Source organism: Hypomesus transpacificus, unplaced genomic scaffold, assembly GCF_021917145.1.
Source record: "Hypomesus transpacificus isolate Combined female unplaced genomic scaffold, fHypTra1 scaffold_124, whole genome shotgun sequence".
In the NCBI taxonomy this organism is placed as follows: domain Eukaryota; kingdom Metazoa; phylum Chordata; class Actinopteri; order Osmeriformes; family Osmeridae; genus Hypomesus; species Hypomesus transpacificus.
Window position 1 is genome coordinate 180,793 of NW_025813703.1, and position 19,031 is coordinate 199,823.

The window sequence follows — 19,031 nt, forward strand, 5'->3', positions numbered from 1 at the left end:
TATGATCCATTTTAGCCCTCTGAGGGGTTAACTGTTGTGCCCTTTGCAATTGTACATTCTGAAATGAAGTGATACCCTGGACTAAAAAGTGTATTTCTTTGTAACCAGGTGAGGGTAAAATTAGACGGTGGTTCCTTTAAGAACGGGTAAGGCTGCATAGATGCGTCTCCAGGACAACAAACGATCACAAAAAATGAGCAGATAAACTGGTTTTGTCTCCAGCTGCTGAGTCGCGGATATCTAAACACGCAGCTGGAATCTAATGGTTATTTCATTGTTGTTTAATTGCTTTCAAATTACACATGTTGGTGTTGCTCAATTTCTGAGGGTGCAATGTGTGGATAAGAAGTTAATCAGTAATTATTCATTGCTCAGCACTGTGATTGCTAAAAACGAGCGCTCAGAAGTCAACTAGAGACAGTACTTGTACGTACTGTTGCTCGTTGATATTGCTAAACAAAAATATAAACTATTGAGGCTACGTAAGCATTTTTGTGAGTTGTTTATCTTATGTATAATGATGAAATGGGTTTAGACATAGTTTTTTTGGAGGATGTAGCTACATGTGTACCAAGCTGAAAGAAGTTGAGTAGCTATATAACAGCGTTTCTATGAAACAACAGTTTTGAGAACATAAATCAGATCTACAGTACATAGTTAATAGCTGCAGCTAATTAGCTAACTCCCAATTTTGCTTGGCAGCTTGGTTGCAAAGCAAAGGCGAAAGATGAATGTCTCTGAAGTGGAGGATCATGTTTCTTTGAAATATGAAATAAAAAGAAGACTTGGAAAAGGGGTAAGTGGATTACTTTCTTAAAGCCTAATATTAAACTTTTGCGTCTTAGTGTTACTATTATGTTCATACATTATTCACATATTGATGGCTGTAACAATATTAAGTTTAGATGTAGGCTACAGTTTGTATCCAACAAGTATGAAATAGAAAAAAGGGCCCCCCATACATTTACACCCACAGTAGCCTACATCCATGTTGTCACGTGTTACTAAATTCTTATGTCAGTTTTACAGCCTTCATTTAAATATCTTTCTCAAAGATCTCACTGTTCAGGAACAGGTCAACCCTGTCCCTCAGAGGGGTGTCAGTATTCTCCCAGAATAGTTGGAACTGTCAGCACATTAATCGTTTGCTCATCATCAGGTGGAGCAACAGGTCCTTCCCCGTTGATTCCCTAATCAACACCATTTATCTGAAGAAAAGATAGTAATACATTTACATTTAGTCATTTAGCAGACGCTCTTATCCAGAGCGACTTACAGTAAGTACAGGGACATTCTCCCCGAGGCAAGTAGGGTTAAGTGCCTTTCCCAAGGACACAACGTCATGTGCACCGGCCGGGAATCAAACTGGCAACCTTCAGATTACTAGCCCGATTCTCTACCCTCTCTCTTTAAATTAATACCTGTAATAGGCCAACATTTGTTAAACATTCCATGAAATGTTATCGGGGTTATTCCAGCCTTAATATTTTCTGTTAAGGAATATGTTTTGACTGAGATACCAAACCTTCTCTGGAGCAATATAACCAGCAGCTGTCATAACCCACTCAAAAGCTATGGGCAGCAAGCTGGCTAGCGGTTATCCACAGAAGTCAGTGGATGTTGGTCCCAGATTTGACTGAACAGCTGAAGAAGGCAATTCATTCTAGGAAGCATCACAACATAGTCACATGAGATGCACATCTTCATCAGGAGATATCAGCTATAGTTCCACAATCATTCACAACTGATGAGAATATAAAACAAGCGTTTCATCTTCTCTCCGTCAAGGCGTATGGGATTGTTTGGAAGGCTTTGAACAGACAGACAGGGGAGGTGGTGGCTGTGAAGAAGATATTTGATGCATTCAGGAACAGGACTGATGCCCAGGTTTGTACATACAGTAGAGCTTGGTTGATTCAACTTTCTGCTTGTAGACAGTTGGATGTTTGTCACAGGGGTAAGACCTCTCGTTTTTTATCACTAAGGAGGCCTGTCTATCTGTATTGATCTAATCAGGGAGTTCCATACTAGGATTCTGAGCAGCTGATATAACTACAGTAGTTTGCTGACTGTAACAGGAGTGTTGTTGTAGTTCATTCTACTTGTGACTCGACTAACTCGCTTTATTGTTTTCTCCACAGAGGACATTCCGAGAAATCATGTTTCTTCAGGTAAGAATAATCTGGAGAAGGTGTGGTGCTCTGGTGTTGTGTTTTATTTTAAGAAATGTCCTTGGATTAGTCAGCCACATAGGGGCCGCATAGTAGCCCTCAGTTCAGACCATATTGAACAAACAGCGCAAACATAAATTTGCCACCATACTTTACATGCATGGAATACACTGGCTGTAAAAATAGATCAATAAATACATGTTTAATCTTAAATTGCCCTGTTCTCAGTACTATGGTACTTGTTGAAAGTTGTTAGCTGAGGATTCTGGGAATTGTTTGCATAATATAATGTAAGATAAGAACACAGCTGTTCTTCGTGTTGTAGGCTAGTAAGTACACACACTGATGGGATGAGTGTTACCTTATTTTGTTACTTACAAACTTCAGTGTTGTATTCATACTGGACTGACCCATATCTAAAGCTGGTGGTGCTCATGTTTACCCAGGCAAACCTGTTTAATGGCTTTTTTTTTTCTCTTCCTACCTCCCTCTCTGGGGAAGTTGTGTGCCAGAATCTATAATCAGTCATCTCATACACAAACACCTGGCTGTTCTTTAACCCTTGTCCGTAGTTCTCCCTGTTGTATCCTAAACATCGATGTCTTTGTTTGGGTAAACTCTGCGTATGTGCATGTGTGTTACCTCATTTCTTTACTTTCTGCTAAACCTTATCTCTGTTTGCAGGAATTTGGGGATCATCCCAACATTGTCAAATTGCTAAATGTCATCAGAGCTCACAATGACAAAGACATCTACCTGGTCTTTGAATATATGGGTGAGATTTTCTTTTACAATGATTTTGAATTACCATCGAGGTTTTACATATTCCACAATACAAAAACATGCGTAGCACACATGCAGTCCATTGCATCACTATGTACGCAAACAGTACCACAACACAAACACACTCAAACACAGCCTTCTGAAGTACACAGCCACAGCCATCCCTAGAGCTGTGCTCATATGTCACAGTCACAGCCCTGTTGCAGGATTTTGATACTCATCGTCACCCCAACCTATCAGGGCTGTCAAATTCAATGTCAGCCTTTACATGCGCAAATCAGAGAGAGGAATGCAAGCTGCAAAACAAGGGACAAGGACATTCAGCAGTTTTAGCTCTCCGCTGGAAGGGATGGAAGCACTGCCCTTGGCAGCCGACCAGCCTGCTGAATGTACAGACGAGCACACTGCGGTCCTAAGCGCTCACACTGTAGAGCAGTATGGCTGCACACTCGGGGTGTCCTCCTTCTGTGTCCCTGGCACGTGCCATCCTGCCTTGGTCATTGGCTGATGGTGAGGGCTGGCACTTGGGATGGCAGAAGTGATTGGATAAGTGCAGTCCAGTTTGTCATTCATCTGCACAATGCGGAGCACGGTTCGATATCCTGTCGAGATACTATCTGCAGTGATGCAGAGGGGTGTTTACGTTAAGCATCCTCCCCATTGCAGATACTGACCTGCATGCTGTTATAAAGAAAGGGAACCTGCTGAAAGACATTCACAAGCGCTACGTTCTCTATCAGCTCCTCAAAGCCACCAAATACCTACACTCAGGCAACGTCATCCACAGGGATCAGAAGGTGACTGAACAATTCATGTTTATTCCTGTAGTATTGAGGAGGAATTATTTGATATAATTATATTGTACTGTTGTTTGTTACATTAAATAAAATGAGAGAATATATATATATATTTCCTCTGAACGTTTGATAAGATGCCCCAAATCCTCTCTCTCTCTCCCCCTCTCACTGTTTGACTCTCGCTGTCCTTTCCATCAGCCATCCAACATTCTGCTGGACACAGACTGTTTTGTCAAGCTGTGTGACTTTGGCCTGGCCCGATCACTCTACCAGATCCAAGAGGATGCTGGGAACCCAGCACTGACAGAATATGTGGCGACGCGGTGGTACAGAGCTCCTGAGATCCTACTGGGCTCTACAAGGTTCTGATCGTTTACGATACTCTGTTGTCACTGAACTGAAATGTAAAAAATAATAATAATACAAACTGGAAGCTAGATAATACATTTGGTCCAGCTGATATTTATAACATAGCATTGCATTTATCTCTGTACAATGTCAAAACATAAACGACATGTACAGTAAAAAAGTATGGTACATAATATGATATATCATATTTAACATTAAATATACTCGCATATTCTGTAAAACATGATATATGTACATTACAGGTACACCAAGGGTGTAGACATGTGGAGCATAGGTTGCATTCTGGGAGAGATGCTGCTGGGTAAGCCTCTATTCCCAGGAACCTCCACCATCAACCAGATTGAGAGGATTATGAGTGTCATACCTCATCCCAGCCCAGAGGGTGAGGACAAAATCATGCGTCCCCAAAGACATCTGAAGCTGTCGGGGGATTTCAAACTCAATCTGCGCACATTTTATTTCCAGATATAATCTCCATCAAATCTGAATACGGTGCTTCTGTGATTCAGCGAATGCTTCTGAGGTGAGTCCCGCCTCACAGTATCCGACTGTCTTCCGCTTGTCTATTTGTCATGGGAGCGATCGCCGCTCCCATCACAATAAGGATCAATCTTTGATGAGTAAGATACATTACACACCTCTAGCGTGGGACTTTTCGGAGAACACCCTGTCCCTTCTTGCTCAAGCAAAGTTGGGGTCACCAGTCTCTCTCTCTTCTATGTTGTCTCTCCCCAGGCCCCAGGTGCCTTTAGGGGACCTGCTGCAGCCCTCGGTGCCTCCTGATGGCCTGGACCTGGTGTGCCGCCTTCTGGTTTTTAACCCTGACAAGAGGCTGACAGCCGCCCAGGCCCTCCAGCACCCCTATGTCTCCAGGTATTCTGGGAATTCTCTCCTGTTCTAGTGTTCAAACTTGTATTCTCGGAATTGCTCTGTCAATGTGTTAGTCTGTGATTCCTGTTTAAGTATTATTGTTTGTATTTGATTCCTGTTTTCGATTAGACTACTGTTTATTTGCGTCGTCTTTCTCCACTGTAATATCCAAAACAATAGTGTGGCCTGTTAGTAGCGACTATCTATCATGTTGGCTTCCTGTTCTTGTGGTCCTCTCCGGTTCCTGAAGGTTCCATAACCCAGCTAAGGAGCCCAGTCTGGACTATGATGTGATCCTGCCAGTTGACGATGATGTCCAGTTGTCAGTGGTTCAGTACCGCAACAAACTCTATGAGGTAAAATTGCAGAGTCATTGTCAGAAATATTCATCTATCAAACATTGCACAGTCAGTCGGTGAACAAGTTTAAGAAAGCTTTATTGCTTGCGGCCGGCCCATAAGGAGACAAAACATCACACCACTTTGTGCTACAAGTTTGTCCGCTAGCATGTTGTGCTAGCTAGCTATTTAAGCAGCCCCACTCTTTACAGTCATTGGTTAAGACCAAGGCATGCAAATGTTCCATGGCTCTTCTTCATTGGCTCCTTGCGTAGACCTGGTGCGCGTGTGTGCGTGCGTGTTTGAGTGTGTGTGTGTGTGTGCCTTTTGACCCCTGTAAGCTTGACCACATGATTCACCCAACACAGATAAGGCCAGACATCTTTTATGGCCTTTCCAGTAAGAGAGAGTGGTCAGCCCAGGTCACCTTGTTTATATATGCCTCATGTTACCCAAAGTTCAGATTTGGGGGTAGGCCTCTCTCTACACACAAGGCATGCTGAACACAGAATCATTCTTATACAGGATAAATGTGTTACATCTTCAATTTCTCCAACAGTCATAGTCCTTACTGGTATATAGCAAGATTGTACATGTTAGACCTGTTTTTTCAGATGATCGACAAGGACGCTCAGTCTTAGTTGAATCACATACAAGTGGCTTTATTCTTTTCAACACAGGTTATACACACTGGGTATTTCGCGCATGGAAAGGCCAACAGTTGCATCAGCACAAGCTTCCTTTATACTCATAAAAAGTCCGCCCCTTTCTAAATATAGATGTGTTGCAAGATAACCTGTTGTTACATGTCAATTTTCCTCTCTGCTTCTTGTCAATATTTTATATGCCAAGGCGGCCTGACATTTAATTCAAGTCCTAATGTCCTCATTTGTTTATAGGATAGATCCCTTAAGTTTCTTATTTTTTTGGTTATCAGTCATAACCAGGCCTCCAAAGTCTGGAGCAGAGTTCAGGGTATGAACATTTGTTCCATAACTTTCCATTTAGATGGATACTATATTTTCCCCACATCAATCCTTCTCTCAAGGATCTCTCCCAGGTCAACCTGGGTCACAGAAAGGCAGACATGGATTATTAAAAGGCAGTCGTGAATTATCTAAGGGCGGTCTAAATTCTCTAGGGACAGTCATACAGTTTTCCGTTGTAACATACAGCATCTATAAATGTTTTACTAATCTAATCTAAATTCACTTCCCTTAATGTTTTGTCCTTTGAAAAGATGATTCTAGAAAAGAGGACCAGCAGAAGGATGCCAGCCCAGTCACGGCAGAGGGAGAAAATCAGCTCTGGAACAGATTCTGGGTCGGGTTTTGATTGTGATAGTGGAGACCACGGCAAGGACATGCCCAACAGGGAGGACAATCGTGCAAAGGATCCAGTCTTAGTGAATGGGGATGGAGGCGGGGACAATGGCAGCAAACTAGCCCATAGTGGGGCAGACCAACTGGCTATAAAGACAACCATCTCCAAACCCACCCTGACACATGCACCCAAGCAGTCTACTGAGGAGGGGGCCAGCCCTGCTTCCAGCCCCATCATGGGCAAGACCACCTATAACCCAATCACACATGCTCCCAGTGAGTAGAAATCCACACATACCCACACAAATGAATGCATGTTTGCCAAAAATATAAATAATAACTAGTCAGACAGACGTGCTTATCTAATTTCCTCCTCCTATGTCTTTGGTTGTTCAGATGGTTTTGTGAGAAGTCCTTGTGGGCCACCTCACTATTACCGATCTGTAGCGGCTGGAAGAAAACTGGTGCGGCAGACTAGCAGTGAAAATGTAACAGTATCTTCAACAGAGGGCACCAATGCCACCGTTGTAAGTAGCATAGGGTATAGTCATTCATTCCAAAATCCATCTGCACTCGTTTTTGGTGACCTTGAACACCGATGATAGGTTCTGCCTGCTGCAGAACATAATGTTCAGTTAGAGTGTAATCTGAAACGTTCCTGATGAAGTGTCATTTTGGTTTGGAAGTCTATGGAGCAGATTCTGCACCGTGGGCGCTCTGCACCTGTGGCTCGTACCCACTCCTTCTCACTAGCCCAGTCGCATCCTCAGAACAACCCTCTGGTCCGCAGAGATGAGCCCTCTGTGTCTTCTGGGATATGTGTCACCTCTGCTCGTCTGGTGAGTCCCTAGTCGTTATGCGAACCTTTCACACACGTCCCTCTGTTTTAGAACGGAGCCTGCGTGCCTGAAAGCGAGATCTCAGTAGATACCAGTTGATCACGTTGTCATTGATTCTTATCATTGGAATTCCTGTCAAGGAACATTTGTTTTGCCCCTGACTCTTAGTCTTTGTAAGTTTGTGACATCCAATGTGACTACAAAATGTCTTTTGTACTTTTGTTTAGAACCATCGCTCACAGTCTCAAACCCGTGAGGCACGGCCCCCACCCAGGTTCAGTAAGAAGGTCTTCCAGGGACACTCAAACATAGCAGCTGCAGGAGATCCCCGGGCTAAACTGGGCAGCTACTCTCAGGCCTATGGAACCATAAACAAAACAGAGCTGGACAACCTACTCCGAACACGACCCAGCCACCACTAACCTGCTCCAGACCCAACCTGCCCATTGGTGCCCTGCCGTGGAATGGACACACACACACACACCAATGACCTAAAACATCAATGCAGCAGGAATGGAGTGGGTGCTATCAGGGCCAATCAGCTTGTGCAGCACTTGATGGGCCACAGTAGACTATGGAGAGAAGAGAATGAACTTGGAAGAGTATGTGTATGTCTTCATGATTTCTTATATTTAAAATGTTAGCCTGTGATTTAGAAACAAGAACAAGTCCATCGTAGAATATGTACATTTTCTATTAGGAGTATGACAGTTCATAATAACTGCAATTACAGAGTGAAGTGGGTACAACATGGAAGTATATAAGCAATCATCAAAAATCTATTTACAAAACAGTGCAATAAGCATGGAAATACTTATTGAGGGAAAGAAGCCTTAACGTTCTTTATATTTTGAGACATAGTCAGTTTAATAATAAACATAATACAGGATATGTGAAAGTTTCTTTTTTCATGACCGTACACCAATCCAAACAAAGGTTTTTGGTGTACTCAACGTTTCGTACGGTTTTCTATGAGTTTTTCATTAATTAAAACGGTGGATTCCCGAATATCACATGACCGTTGTCTGAGATGACGTCATCGTTCTCTGTAACCCTTGTCACTTGCTTCACTGAGACGCCGTTGAGCGTGTATCAGCAGTGGTCATCTCGAAAGCGAAATCCAAATCAAGAAGGAATATTTTCTCTCAGTTAATAAAACAATCGAGTTTCTTGGCGTCAAGAGAAGTCAAATTCAGCGGTAAGCTTGCTAGACATATGTATGTATGTATGTATATATTTTTTGTAAATATATACATAATGTTGACATTTGTGTTAGTAAGCTACTGGTAGCTAGCCTAGCGGTTGCACTCACATACTAGATATATAACGCTACTGTAGTGGTATGCATACCATGGCCGGGGCTAGGCTATATGGTTAAAAATCGACATAGACAAACCATATTGATCACACTGAGACCATTTTTTAATTAATTTTCTAGTCCTAGAAGAAACAGTTGACAGATAATATTTTGTTTGGAAACATTTTGTTAATGTTTCCAAAACGTAATCGCTGGCAGTTTATTGTGGGCTAGCTTTGAAGATTAGCAGCCGAGCTAGCTATCCATTAGTGACAGTCAGCGTAGCAGCATAACCTAGATTCACTCGAAAGACAGCGACCATTAAAACATTTGTTCAACAACCCTCTAGCTACAAATTTCTATAGTTCGCAATGAATTAATATTGTTTCACGCGAATGGTTACAAATTGGTTGAATCGCTTGAATAAGTAAGCTATGTAGTTAAATTGTTTAAATAGCAAAAACACGTTGGCCTATTGCATCCATCACTTTCAGTTTCAGAACAACCTGGTGCGATTAGCATGTTGAACTGGAAAGCGGATATTCTTGTTTAGCTAAACGGTAGTTTAATGTAGACATTATTTTTCATATAAGCTGAAACTAGACCAGTAATTTAGCACTACCTAAAAACTTAACTGCTACATGTATTAGTATATTTTGGCAGTGAACACACATACTGAAATGTTCTTCTAAAGAGCAGTTTGGTTGACAGGTGTCGTAGTCAAATATCAAACGATAATTTCAAGCTGTTGCATGTTAATGAGGATCATTGTTATCATGCAAAACGGCAACACTTCTATATGTGCGAGAAATACTGCTTTGTTGTCGCGCAGATGGCCTACTCAGCATTAGGGCCTACCTGGTGTGATGGGTATAAGCAAGTCTGTTTCAGAGGTAGATTGTACGCTCGAGCCTACTGATTCTATGGAGAACATCAGTCGCGTATGCCTAGTATTGTGCCTTTTACATTCATCCTCAAATATGTTACGAGCAACTTAATTCTCTGCTGAACAAGGTAAAATGTTTTGCCTGTCAGAGACCGTATCATACTTACTACTTTAGAGTATAATATTGTTTCATGGTCACGGATGATGCGGTTTGCGATGGTGGAAACGGATCCATCTCTGTTCACCTAAACTTACCTTAATGCCTCTGTACATGACGTTTGGTAAAGTTTTAGTTTTTGTAGGCTTTTAAAGGGGACTATACTTTAAATAAATAAGATAATTACATTTGAGTGCCCCTCTCTAATTTGTATGTGGTTTTGAAGCTGATCCATGTATTACACAATCTCTATAGGAAGTAATGGAAAGAACTGTTGGGCTCACTTTAGGTTAATAAGTATGTTAAGATAGCAGTCTGGAAAGAGCTGAGCATGCCTCTTCTTTGTATTTTTAAAAATATTTTTCAATTAGTAGTGTGTACTTATGAGTTTTGTCATGAAACCAGGGTTGTTGGGAAGGTACATTTCCTTAAGTGTGTTGAAATGATTTTGTTTGTTTTTTAAAGAGTTCCCCCTTCAAGTTGATTGCTTGTGAAGCAGGTTTGGATTGTGGTGTGTGTGCATTGGTGCTCAGCCTCTAGGTGAGCTGTCCGCAGTTTATATGGCTGGAGTTGCTGCTGACACCGCATGTCATTATGAAAACATCCTGTTGGACTGTGCTGCATGAGGCAGAAAGGCTGAGTACTGTGCCCATCTGCAGCAGTATTCTCAGCCATTTTTGTGGATCATAGTTTTAGTTCTATCCTCAGTGAAGGCAATATCCTTTTGCGATAAGAATTCTCTATCATATCTGTTGGCTATAGCCCACAACCAAGACCTAGAATAACAATCGGGGCTTCCGTGTTCCATTGTCATTTGTCTTCTGTACTGCTCCATAGTGGTGCAACCAGCAGCTTAATTTACTTCCACAACTAAGCCCTCAGTTGCCTTTGCCACAGTTTGTGCTCCTATGTTGTTCAGTCATGCACACAGTGTGTTCTACATACTGGTTTGTATACATACAAAACCAGCTATGTGGCCTATAGTCAGTAGGTAGTGATAGACAGTGTGTCACCAATCCCTGGCCCTCAACAGTAATTCCCACAATGAGATGTGAGCTGGAGTCATGGGTAGCAGAGTATCTCCATCCACACTAGGCTCTGTGTCTCTCCTAAGAGGATTGCAAAACTCTCCTCGTCTCAACCCCTTACAAAACCTGAGAAAGACAGGGCTGCTAGCTGGCCAGCATTCCTACTGTGTTGTAACTTTCTGTTGAAAGGTACTCGTGGATTTAAATGTCAGGTCTAGAGATAAGTGCATAAACGTTGGCGGGGTAAAATGTTTTTGTATTCGATTTAGTATTTTATTGTAAATGGTACAAGTTGTGTCTCAGTGCCGAGAAGCTAGGCCTAAATGTTGAATGCCTTAATGTTGCCTGACTTGGTTTCAATTCCAAAGGTTAAAGTTGTGAGCGTAGTAGACTGTAGGCTTGGTGATGTGCCTAATTTGTTTGTGGAAAAACTGGAGCTGAACTCAATGTTTGTTGTGACTACATTTCACCATTTGGTCTGGATACTAGGTTGGTTTCATACCTGTCTGTTTGGTGTGTTCTTTGAAACCTATTAAGACATTAGATTTCTTATTTCTCTTTTAGACTTTTTATATTGTGTAGCTCTGTGTCGGTAATATATTTGACATTTAGTATATTGCATAGAACACAGACTAGTATTTTTTTATAGACCTGATTTTCCAAACGTTAAACAAAAGAACTACGCTACTTCTGGAAATGAAATCCAGCATGGAAACTTTACTCAGTAAAATATTCTCAATTTCCAGAACTGACTCCTCTTTTATGATGTGTCACAGAGGTTAAGGGCTCCAGGTTAAGTTATTCCCCTAGTTGCGTTTAGCAAGACACAGGCTAATTCTATATTTACTGTTCAACCTAGTGGTGTTCTGTTGTTGTTATCAATGACTGTTGGCTGTCTGTAGCCATAGTTGAAAGTGGTTATCTCTGGATTTATGGACCGGACCTTCAGTGTGAGAACTTATACCTACAGTTCAAACTCTGCTAAAATAATCATGTTGCCGATATGGAAGTGTACATTTAATGAATTGGGACTGATCTGGAAGGAGGTGACTGAGAAAATGACTCAGCATTTTCTTAAAATATAATTGGGTCACATGGTTCAACTCTTGATATGGTTAGGCTTATCACATGGTTTCCTCTGAGGTTATGATGTCACATATTATCTAAACCCAGGCAAACTCCTCCCCTCTGGTCTGGTATCTTAAGCTGCTTCTAATTTGATTTGGTGTGTTTGTGCAGTGTGTGTGTGTGTGCTTCTCAGTCAGTGTTTTACAGAGACGGAGGGAGGCTGAGAGAAATTATGGATGTATTGTTTGGAGATAGTTTGGGTTTGAAAGGTTGGATGAGCAACAGTGCAATGTGATATGTAGAGAGTGCAGCACATGTTGCAACAGGTGCTGGAAGCACTACAAACCTCTTTGTCCATTTAGCCTACAAAAGTGACTTAAACTACAGTTTGAAGATTAAACTTCCTGGAGGTCGTACTGTTGGAAGCCAGACTGGAAATACTTCTGCCCTAAAACCAACCTTTTTACAAGCTTCATTTACTTGAGTTGTGCTATATGTCATAGGGCCTATGAAAAGGAAAGTGCCAAGTGACGACATATAATGGAGGTGGTAGCCTTTCCACATTTCTAAATATATGGTCCCTGTTGCAACAGTTGAACAAGCTGGCTTAAAATAAAATGGGCTGCTGAAGTCGATGGATCAAAGTTATGATTTGCTCAGCTGACAATACAAAGTCAGACAAAATAGATCCGACCGACTGACAAAAGTGACACACTACGCACTTACAACATCGTCAGTCTCTGTAGAGTGATACAGATACTCTCAAGTGGTGGAAGGGTCATTCATTACGTTTTCTTTCCAGTACTGAGCCACCTGGCAAAGAAGTATCTTTGTGTGCTTCTAAGAGGGTTTTCAGTGGTATCATTGTACTAGTGTTCTTACACAACTTGTGAAAGAACTTAACTACAGAGCTACACACAAGTAACGATTAAATGTCATTTGTTGACATGTTCAGATCAGTAAATAAATAAACTACTTTTTCAGAGCAAGTAGTCCAGTTTATATCATGTTGACATTCATTGTTTTTTCCACAGATACAGTTGTGAAACAGGAAAGGAGAACATGTATAGTGTGTGTGTGTGTGTGTGTGTGTGTGTATATATATATATATATACACACCTACACAACTTTGCAAATAACAAACATATATATTTTTGCAAGAAAGTATGTATATAAAAAACAAATAATTTATTTACATTTTGATATTTGCATAACTGTATTCTCAAACAGGTAGAACCTTAATATGCACATTTTTTTAGGTCAACGTCACAAACAGTTTGATTTATAAGACCATCTCACATGTAGTTGGCTTACAACTGAGCATTTAACCCACACAAACAATTTCGAGATATATCTGTATTCAGCCCTAAAATATAGACATATTACTTTTGGTCCATATTGCCCAGCCGTAACATGGATGAAGCTCAGGCTTTCACAAATTGACAGCAGCATTTTATTTTCCGTGGTTATTTTAATGAGAAAAACTTTTAACTGTATAGTTATATGGATTAAACATAGCTTTGATGCAACTAAATTGCATCAAAGATATATAGAAATTGAATTAATCCAGTTTCTTGAAGAATCAACTTAGCCCTAAATCATAGCCACTAACCAGGCCCTATGCATTTGCCTGTAATGGACACTGACAGGATCACAGCACACAGGGATTGTCTGGCTGTAGAAGTGGGACAGCATGTTACATCACTCTTACGGTTATTTAATGTGGCCAGCAGAGAGAGAGACACAGAGAGAGAAAGATGGCCAGAGGGAGGCACCACCACCTGCATCCATGACAACCCTCAGCTTTGCTGCAGGAAAGCTTTTAGGTTTAACAGAGTTTCCAGGAACCTAGGCAGGATTGTGTCTCTTACCTTCTAGTGAGACCCAGCATGCTACCATTGGGTAGATCTTTGTGTAGTATGGGTGCAACGGTGTACACACACACACCCAAAAGCTAAAAGCACAAATAGCTGGTCATATATTGTGTTTTTAGTTTTTAACACCTAGAGTTTACTTTTTGAAAAATGTGTTGAAAGGAACTCGTTATTTTGACAAGCTTAACATTTTAATCGTAACTGAGAACTGAGATTACCATAGTCTACAGTACAAATTCCCATGTAAATGAAACTAAATGCACTTCATACAGCAGTTATTAAATGTAATGTCATAATTTTAACTACCCTGGAATATTAGCTAGAAATATGAATCGTATTCAGGCTACATGTTTGAATGACAGAACTTGTCAGGATGGATGGATGTCAGGTGGATGAGCGATTAGGGAATCTTAAATTGCTAGTAATCTTAAATTGCCAGTTCAATTTCCGGCCGTGCCAAATGACGTTGTGTCCTTGGGCAAGGCACTTCACCCTACTTGCTTCGGGGGAATGTCCCTGTACTTACTGTAAGTCACTCTGGATAAGAGCGTCTGCTAAATGACTAAATGTAAACGTAAACTTGTACAAGGGAACCCCTGCGACATCTGCAGAGAGTTGTAACGAATGTATACCATCACACCCCTATTATGTACATATAGAAGCAGTCTGAAGACAATTTATGTTGATGTGTGCATGTCTGTTTAAATAGTCCCTATTGAAACCAAACAGTTCCAACATCACCTGACAGCTGGTAAGTATCATAGTCCTGACATTTCACACAAACTAATTTTCTCTTTCTCCCTCTGTCTCTCTGCAGTAGTGTGATCTCAGGATCCGGCCAGACCATGTCCCAGGACAAGAGCGCCTTCCCCATCATGGGAGAGAACAACCCCCTCCACAACAGCGTCTATGGGCCGCCCCAGGCTGGCTTCGGCATGCCCCCCCCTAACTACACCCAGGCCCCCGGCCAGGCCCCTTACCCCCAGACTGTAGGCTTCGGCCAGCCTGGGTTCACTCAGGCAGGCCCAGGGTTTGTGCCGGGCCCCTACCCCCAGGCTGGATACCCTCAGGGCCCCTATCCACAGGCTGGATACCCTCAAGGCCCCTACCCCCAGGCCGGATACCCTCAGGGACCCTATCCCCAGGCCGGATACCCCCAGGGACCCTACCAGCAGGGGCAACCACAGGCCGGATTTGCAGCAGACCCAAACAGTAAGTGGAAAGATTTTTTGCCGTGTGGAAGATACTTGTTGGGATTTAATCCTCTCTGTTAAGGGCACTTTTTGGATTTCCACATGGAGGGATGTATAATACCAGAATTCATGCATTTACTGATACAACAACTCTTACATAAACACATACTCTTAACTTTTACAAACTCCAATGAAACCAACACTGAATCAATCAACCGATATCTTAATTACCGGCTGCATCACAGGCATGAGTATTGTATTTGTTGTGAAAATGCCCAAATGGTTTAGACTCAGGATCTCTAGACTAATGATCCGCTTGTGGACTAGGTGACCTCTGAACTGAATCTTGGATGTCCTTCATCTCTTTCAGTATCCATGGACAGCCCAGATTACCATGGCGATGTGCCTCCCTCCTACTATGACAACGAGGAGTTCACCAACTCAGGCTTCGAGGACAAGACCATTCGGCAGGCCTTCATCAGGAAGGTGAGGGGACATCGTAGCTGAAAGGGATATTTCCATGCAAAGTTTTGCACTTATTCAGTCTTTTGAAACACAATGAGCGATTATGAAATGATGAACAACTTCCTTACTATATCCCCTCAGGTGTTCATGGTCTTGACTGTGCAGTTGATGGTGACCACCTCCTTTGTGGCCGTCTTCACCTTCGTGGATGACGCCAAGATGTTTGTGCGCCGTAACCCCTGGACGTATTACGTGTCCTACGCCATCTTCTTCGTGTCTCTGATCGTGCTCAGCTGCTGCGGAGACTTCCGTCGCAAGCACCCCTGGAACCTGGTGGCATTGGTACGATCCACTTCCCCATAACTCTCCATCACTGTCTTTACTTGTAGGCATGCCACAACATCATGGACAGAAACTGTCAAAATGGTGGTGAAATGCTTCAAGGAATGCACGTGTATTCTGTCTCTTACTGTGTTTCTCCTTCCCTCCAGTCCATTCTGACCCTGAGTCTGTCCTACATGGTGGGCATGATCGCTAGCTTCTACGACACCGAGACTGTGATCATGGCTGTGGGGATTACATCTGTAGTCTGCTTCACCGTGGTCCTCTTCTCACTTCAGGTTGGAATGCACCCACACACACGGTTCCCTCACCTCCGTCACTGGCTTTCTCTGTTTTCCTTTGTCAGGAGAATTGGGGATGTAGCTTTTGAGTCTATGTTTATCTTCTCTTCCCCCTACTTATTTTATTTTTTGAATTCTTCCAACCGCTCTGCAGAGCAAGTACGACTTCACTTCCTGCAGGGGCGTGCTGTTCGTCTGCCTCATCGTCCTGCTGCTGTTCTCCATCCTCTGCATCTTCATCCGCCACAGGATACTCCACATCGTCTATGCCTCGCTAGGAGCTCTGCTGTTCACCTGCGTAAGTCTACCCGCTCTTTTAGATGCATGCGGACCCAACAAATTCATGCCAGTAGTTGTATTCCTTAGGTGAGGGAATCGGATGTTTCCATTGGGTATAAAACAAAGATTGCAGATGGGGCATATTGAGAAGCTGACAGACTCTGAACCTCGCCATATAAGGTTACTGCAGTCAGATTGTCCAAGCTGTCTGGGCATCTGCAGTGGCCAAACTCCTCTGAGCGTCAGTTTGTATGACACTTGGCACCAAGAAAACTGGGCTAATGTCTTTTTCATGTGGCATCGCTATTACGACCCGGTATATTTTGGGGGTGCTATCTGCAGTGGAAAATGGAGGTACATGTACCAAAAGCGAGTATAGTCGAGCCAGTACCATGCAGTGGAAAAGCCATTAGTGAGGTGACTTATGTGAGTCTAGACTCCTAGAGACAGGCTTTTGTGCCTTTTTAAACCCTCCTAAATTCCACTCAGTTTGAATAAGAGAGGTCCTGTAACTGGGTCGGGGAGTGGTAAGACATCTGTAGCCTATACAAAGAAGCAGGATTTGGGGGGGGTTAGTGAGAGTTGTCGATGAAATAAGGAAACAAGTGAAATGAAGCGTCGTAGATGTAAGCCTAGCCATAAATAGTGCTTTTTTGGCATGGTTTATGTGATGCTTTCCAGTGTAGTGTAACAGCTAGCTGTAATGGAAGAATCACACTTGGATTTGATTTATATACTAAGCACAATACTCTGTACCCATTTACTTTAATGACTCATTCTGTTTCCAGTTCCTGGCCGTGGACACCCAGCTCCTCCTGGGGAACAAGAAGCTTGCTTTGAGTCCAGAGGAGTACATCTTTGCTGCCCTCAACCTCTACACCGACATCATCAACATATTCCTCTACATTTTAGCCATCGTGGGGCGCTCCCGCGAATGAGGACCCTCCTCTGTGGGACAGGAGAGGCAATGTGCAAAAAAAATACCTCTCGTGTATGGAAATGATGCCCCCCCCCCTCTGTCAGTCATATTGTGTTGTTTCTCCACTTCTTGACATTCCCTCTCACCCTCCTACTTTCATCGCCCTGAACGTGGACAGATTAGGATGGCAGAGGCTTCTTCTGCGCTGCCGGTCTTTCACCAAATCCAGCCACAAGGGGCACGTTGTAATACATTGGTTTCATATCCCGTGAAGGTTGTTTGTTGCTGTGAAAGAACTTAAGCCCATTTTTATTTGGTACATGCCCTTTTCCCCTCTGCTCGACAGAGGGACTGCTAACTTTTAACTTATTTTACTGGGAGAGATGACTGTCTACAGTCATTTCAAACATCTCTTACTTTTAATATGAAAACCTTAAACCTCTCCTGACCCCTGTGTACATGTTTCTCTCCCTACTTGATCTGGCACATGTAATTGCATGGCAACTCTAAAACCCAGCTAAGAATTCTGTAGAACACCACAAGGATATCTTTCCTAGCCTGCTTCCTACATAGCTGTAAAAGGTTTAGTGTAGTATTGTATATGGTAAGTTCAATAACCCAATCTCTAGGCATGCTGGAGTATGTACCGCTGTGATGCTTGATGGAAACAGTGCTCTGACATTACGGCAACACTAACACTCAAATGACCATGAAGGAAACAAAGGTTGGATGTATGAAAACATATGCATATATACATATATACATGTGTATATATATATATATATATATATATATATGTATATATATATATATATATGTGTATATATATATACACACACACAGTATATATTCCTTCTGTTTAGATCCTTGCTTCGTTTGGTTTTCATCCCCTTCTTCCTTTTTTGAACGAAGCAGAGCTTTGTGATTGATAGGCCTAAGCTAAAGGTAGAATGTTTCATTTAGTCTTTTTTCTTTCACCTTCTGTTTGGTTTCAGTCTTTCTGTAAAGTAAACTTTAGTGTTGTGTTTTTCCCATTATGAGTAATGTGAAATGTGGAAGTATTGGAATTTATTATTACTTTTTTTACAGAGTTGTAATAGATATAACTAGCTGCTTTTTTGTGTGAAGTTGGTGAACAACAGGCTTGAAGGACACAGTAGCATACTTTGTTATTGAGCTGTTTATGGAAGTTGCTGTAGAGTTGCTGCTTTTAAGGTGATTTTGGAAGGAAGTTTGACATTCTTCTTCTGAAGAGGACTGTTGTGAAGGATTTTTGTGCGGCTCCCTCAAACACAGTGCCCAAAGAAAGTGTAAATATTGAGAATGTAAAAGTTGATGGGAGAATCAAATGGGTAAATAACACTCCTGAAACCTCTTTGAAAAGTGATATTGATGTGCAAAGTCTAAATTATTCAAAAAATGATTTCAACCACCAGTGCATGACCCCTGTCCATCTTCTGCATGCTGTGTGTTAAATGCACACAGGGCATTAGTTGTTTCCTGATAGACAAAATGCTGATTTGAGGTAGTATATTGTGTTGCAGAGCTGTTTAATTCATTATAATTTAACGTTTGTGTTTGTATCTAACTAAATGTGTATGTGTATATAAAATGCCTCAGTGGTTTCACATGTATAGAGTAATGTTGGGCTTGTAGGTCTGTTTGCACTGTATATTTGCATTAAATTGAACTGGAATTGATTTCCTCTACACTGTTTGCTTTTCATTAAAATTAATACAACTGAAAATTGTCC

The 19,031-nt window shown here is 41.9% G+C and overlaps 2 protein-coding genes across 6 annotated transcripts; both read left to right on the plus strand.

Moving 5' to 3' along the window:
• Positions 1 to 36: 36 nt before the first annotated feature.
• mapk15 (mitogen-activated protein kinase 15) lies at positions 37 to 8,392 on the plus strand. 5 transcript variants are annotated; one of them, XM_047050598.1, is made up of 15 exons: positions 37 to 494; positions 703 to 796; positions 1,789 to 1,887; positions 2,142 to 2,171; positions 2,856 to 2,946; positions 3,621 to 3,751; positions 3,950 to 4,113; positions 4,363 to 4,502; positions 4,586 to 4,643; positions 4,856 to 4,993; positions 5,241 to 5,346; positions 6,569 to 6,926; positions 7,047 to 7,177; positions 7,337 to 7,489; positions 7,717 to 8,392. In XM_047050598.1, the coding sequence occupies exons 2-15, from the start codon at positions 728 to 730 to the stop codon at positions 7,909 to 7,911; spliced, it is 1,863 nt and encodes a 620-aa protein (XP_046906554.1). In that variant the 5' UTR covers positions 37 to 494; positions 703 to 727; the 3' UTR covers positions 7,912 to 8,392. The 5 variants fall into 5 exon arrangements, with proteins under 5 accessions (XP_046906554.1, XP_046906555.1, XP_046906557.1 ...); XM_047050599.1 differs by having other exon boundaries at positions 37 to 482; XM_047050601.1 differs by having other exon boundaries at positions 37 to 426.
• Positions 8,393 to 8,549: 157 nt separating this feature from the next.
• Positions 8,550 to 19,025, plus strand: grinaa (glutamate receptor, ionotropic, N-methyl D-aspartate-associated protein 1a (glutamate binding)). Its single transcript, XM_047050566.1, has 7 exons — positions 8,550 to 8,687; positions 14,617 to 15,011; positions 15,363 to 15,478; positions 15,599 to 15,799; positions 15,949 to 16,077; positions 16,235 to 16,378; positions 17,148 to 19,025. The coding sequence occupies exons 2-7, from the start codon at positions 14,645 to 14,647 to the stop codon at positions 17,295 to 17,297; spliced, it is 1,107 nt and encodes a 368-aa protein (XP_046906522.1). The 5' UTR covers positions 8,550 to 8,687; positions 14,617 to 14,644; the 3' UTR covers positions 17,298 to 19,025.
• The last annotated feature ends 6 nt before the right edge of the window (positions 19,026 to 19,031 follow it).

Bases quoted from the DNA above. Each gene is read 5' to 3' on its own strand.
- mapk15 (XM_047050598.1), top strand. From the start codon at position 728: ATGAATGTCTCTGAAGTGGAGGATCATGTTTCTTTGAAATATGAAATA. The intron at 797-1,788 runs GTAAGTGGATTA...CTCTCCGTCAAG, and splicing joins AAAGAAGACTTGGAAAAGGG to GCGTATGGGATTGTTTGGAA. The intron at 7,178-7,336 runs GTAAGTAGCATA...TTGGTTTGGAAG, and splicing joins AGGGCACCAATGCCACCGTT to TCTATGGAGCAGATTCTGCA.
- grinaa (XM_047050566.1), top strand. From the start codon at position 14,645: ATGTCCCAGGACAAGAGCGCCTTCCCCATCATGGGAGAGAACAACCCC. The intron at 15,800-15,948 runs GTACGATCCACT...CCTTCCCTCCAG, and splicing joins CCTGGAACCTGGTGGCATTG to TCCATTCTGACCCTGAGTCT. The intron at 16,379-17,147 runs GTAAGTCTACCC...TTCTGTTTCCAG, and splicing joins GAGCTCTGCTGTTCACCTGC to TTCCTGGCCGTGGACACCCA.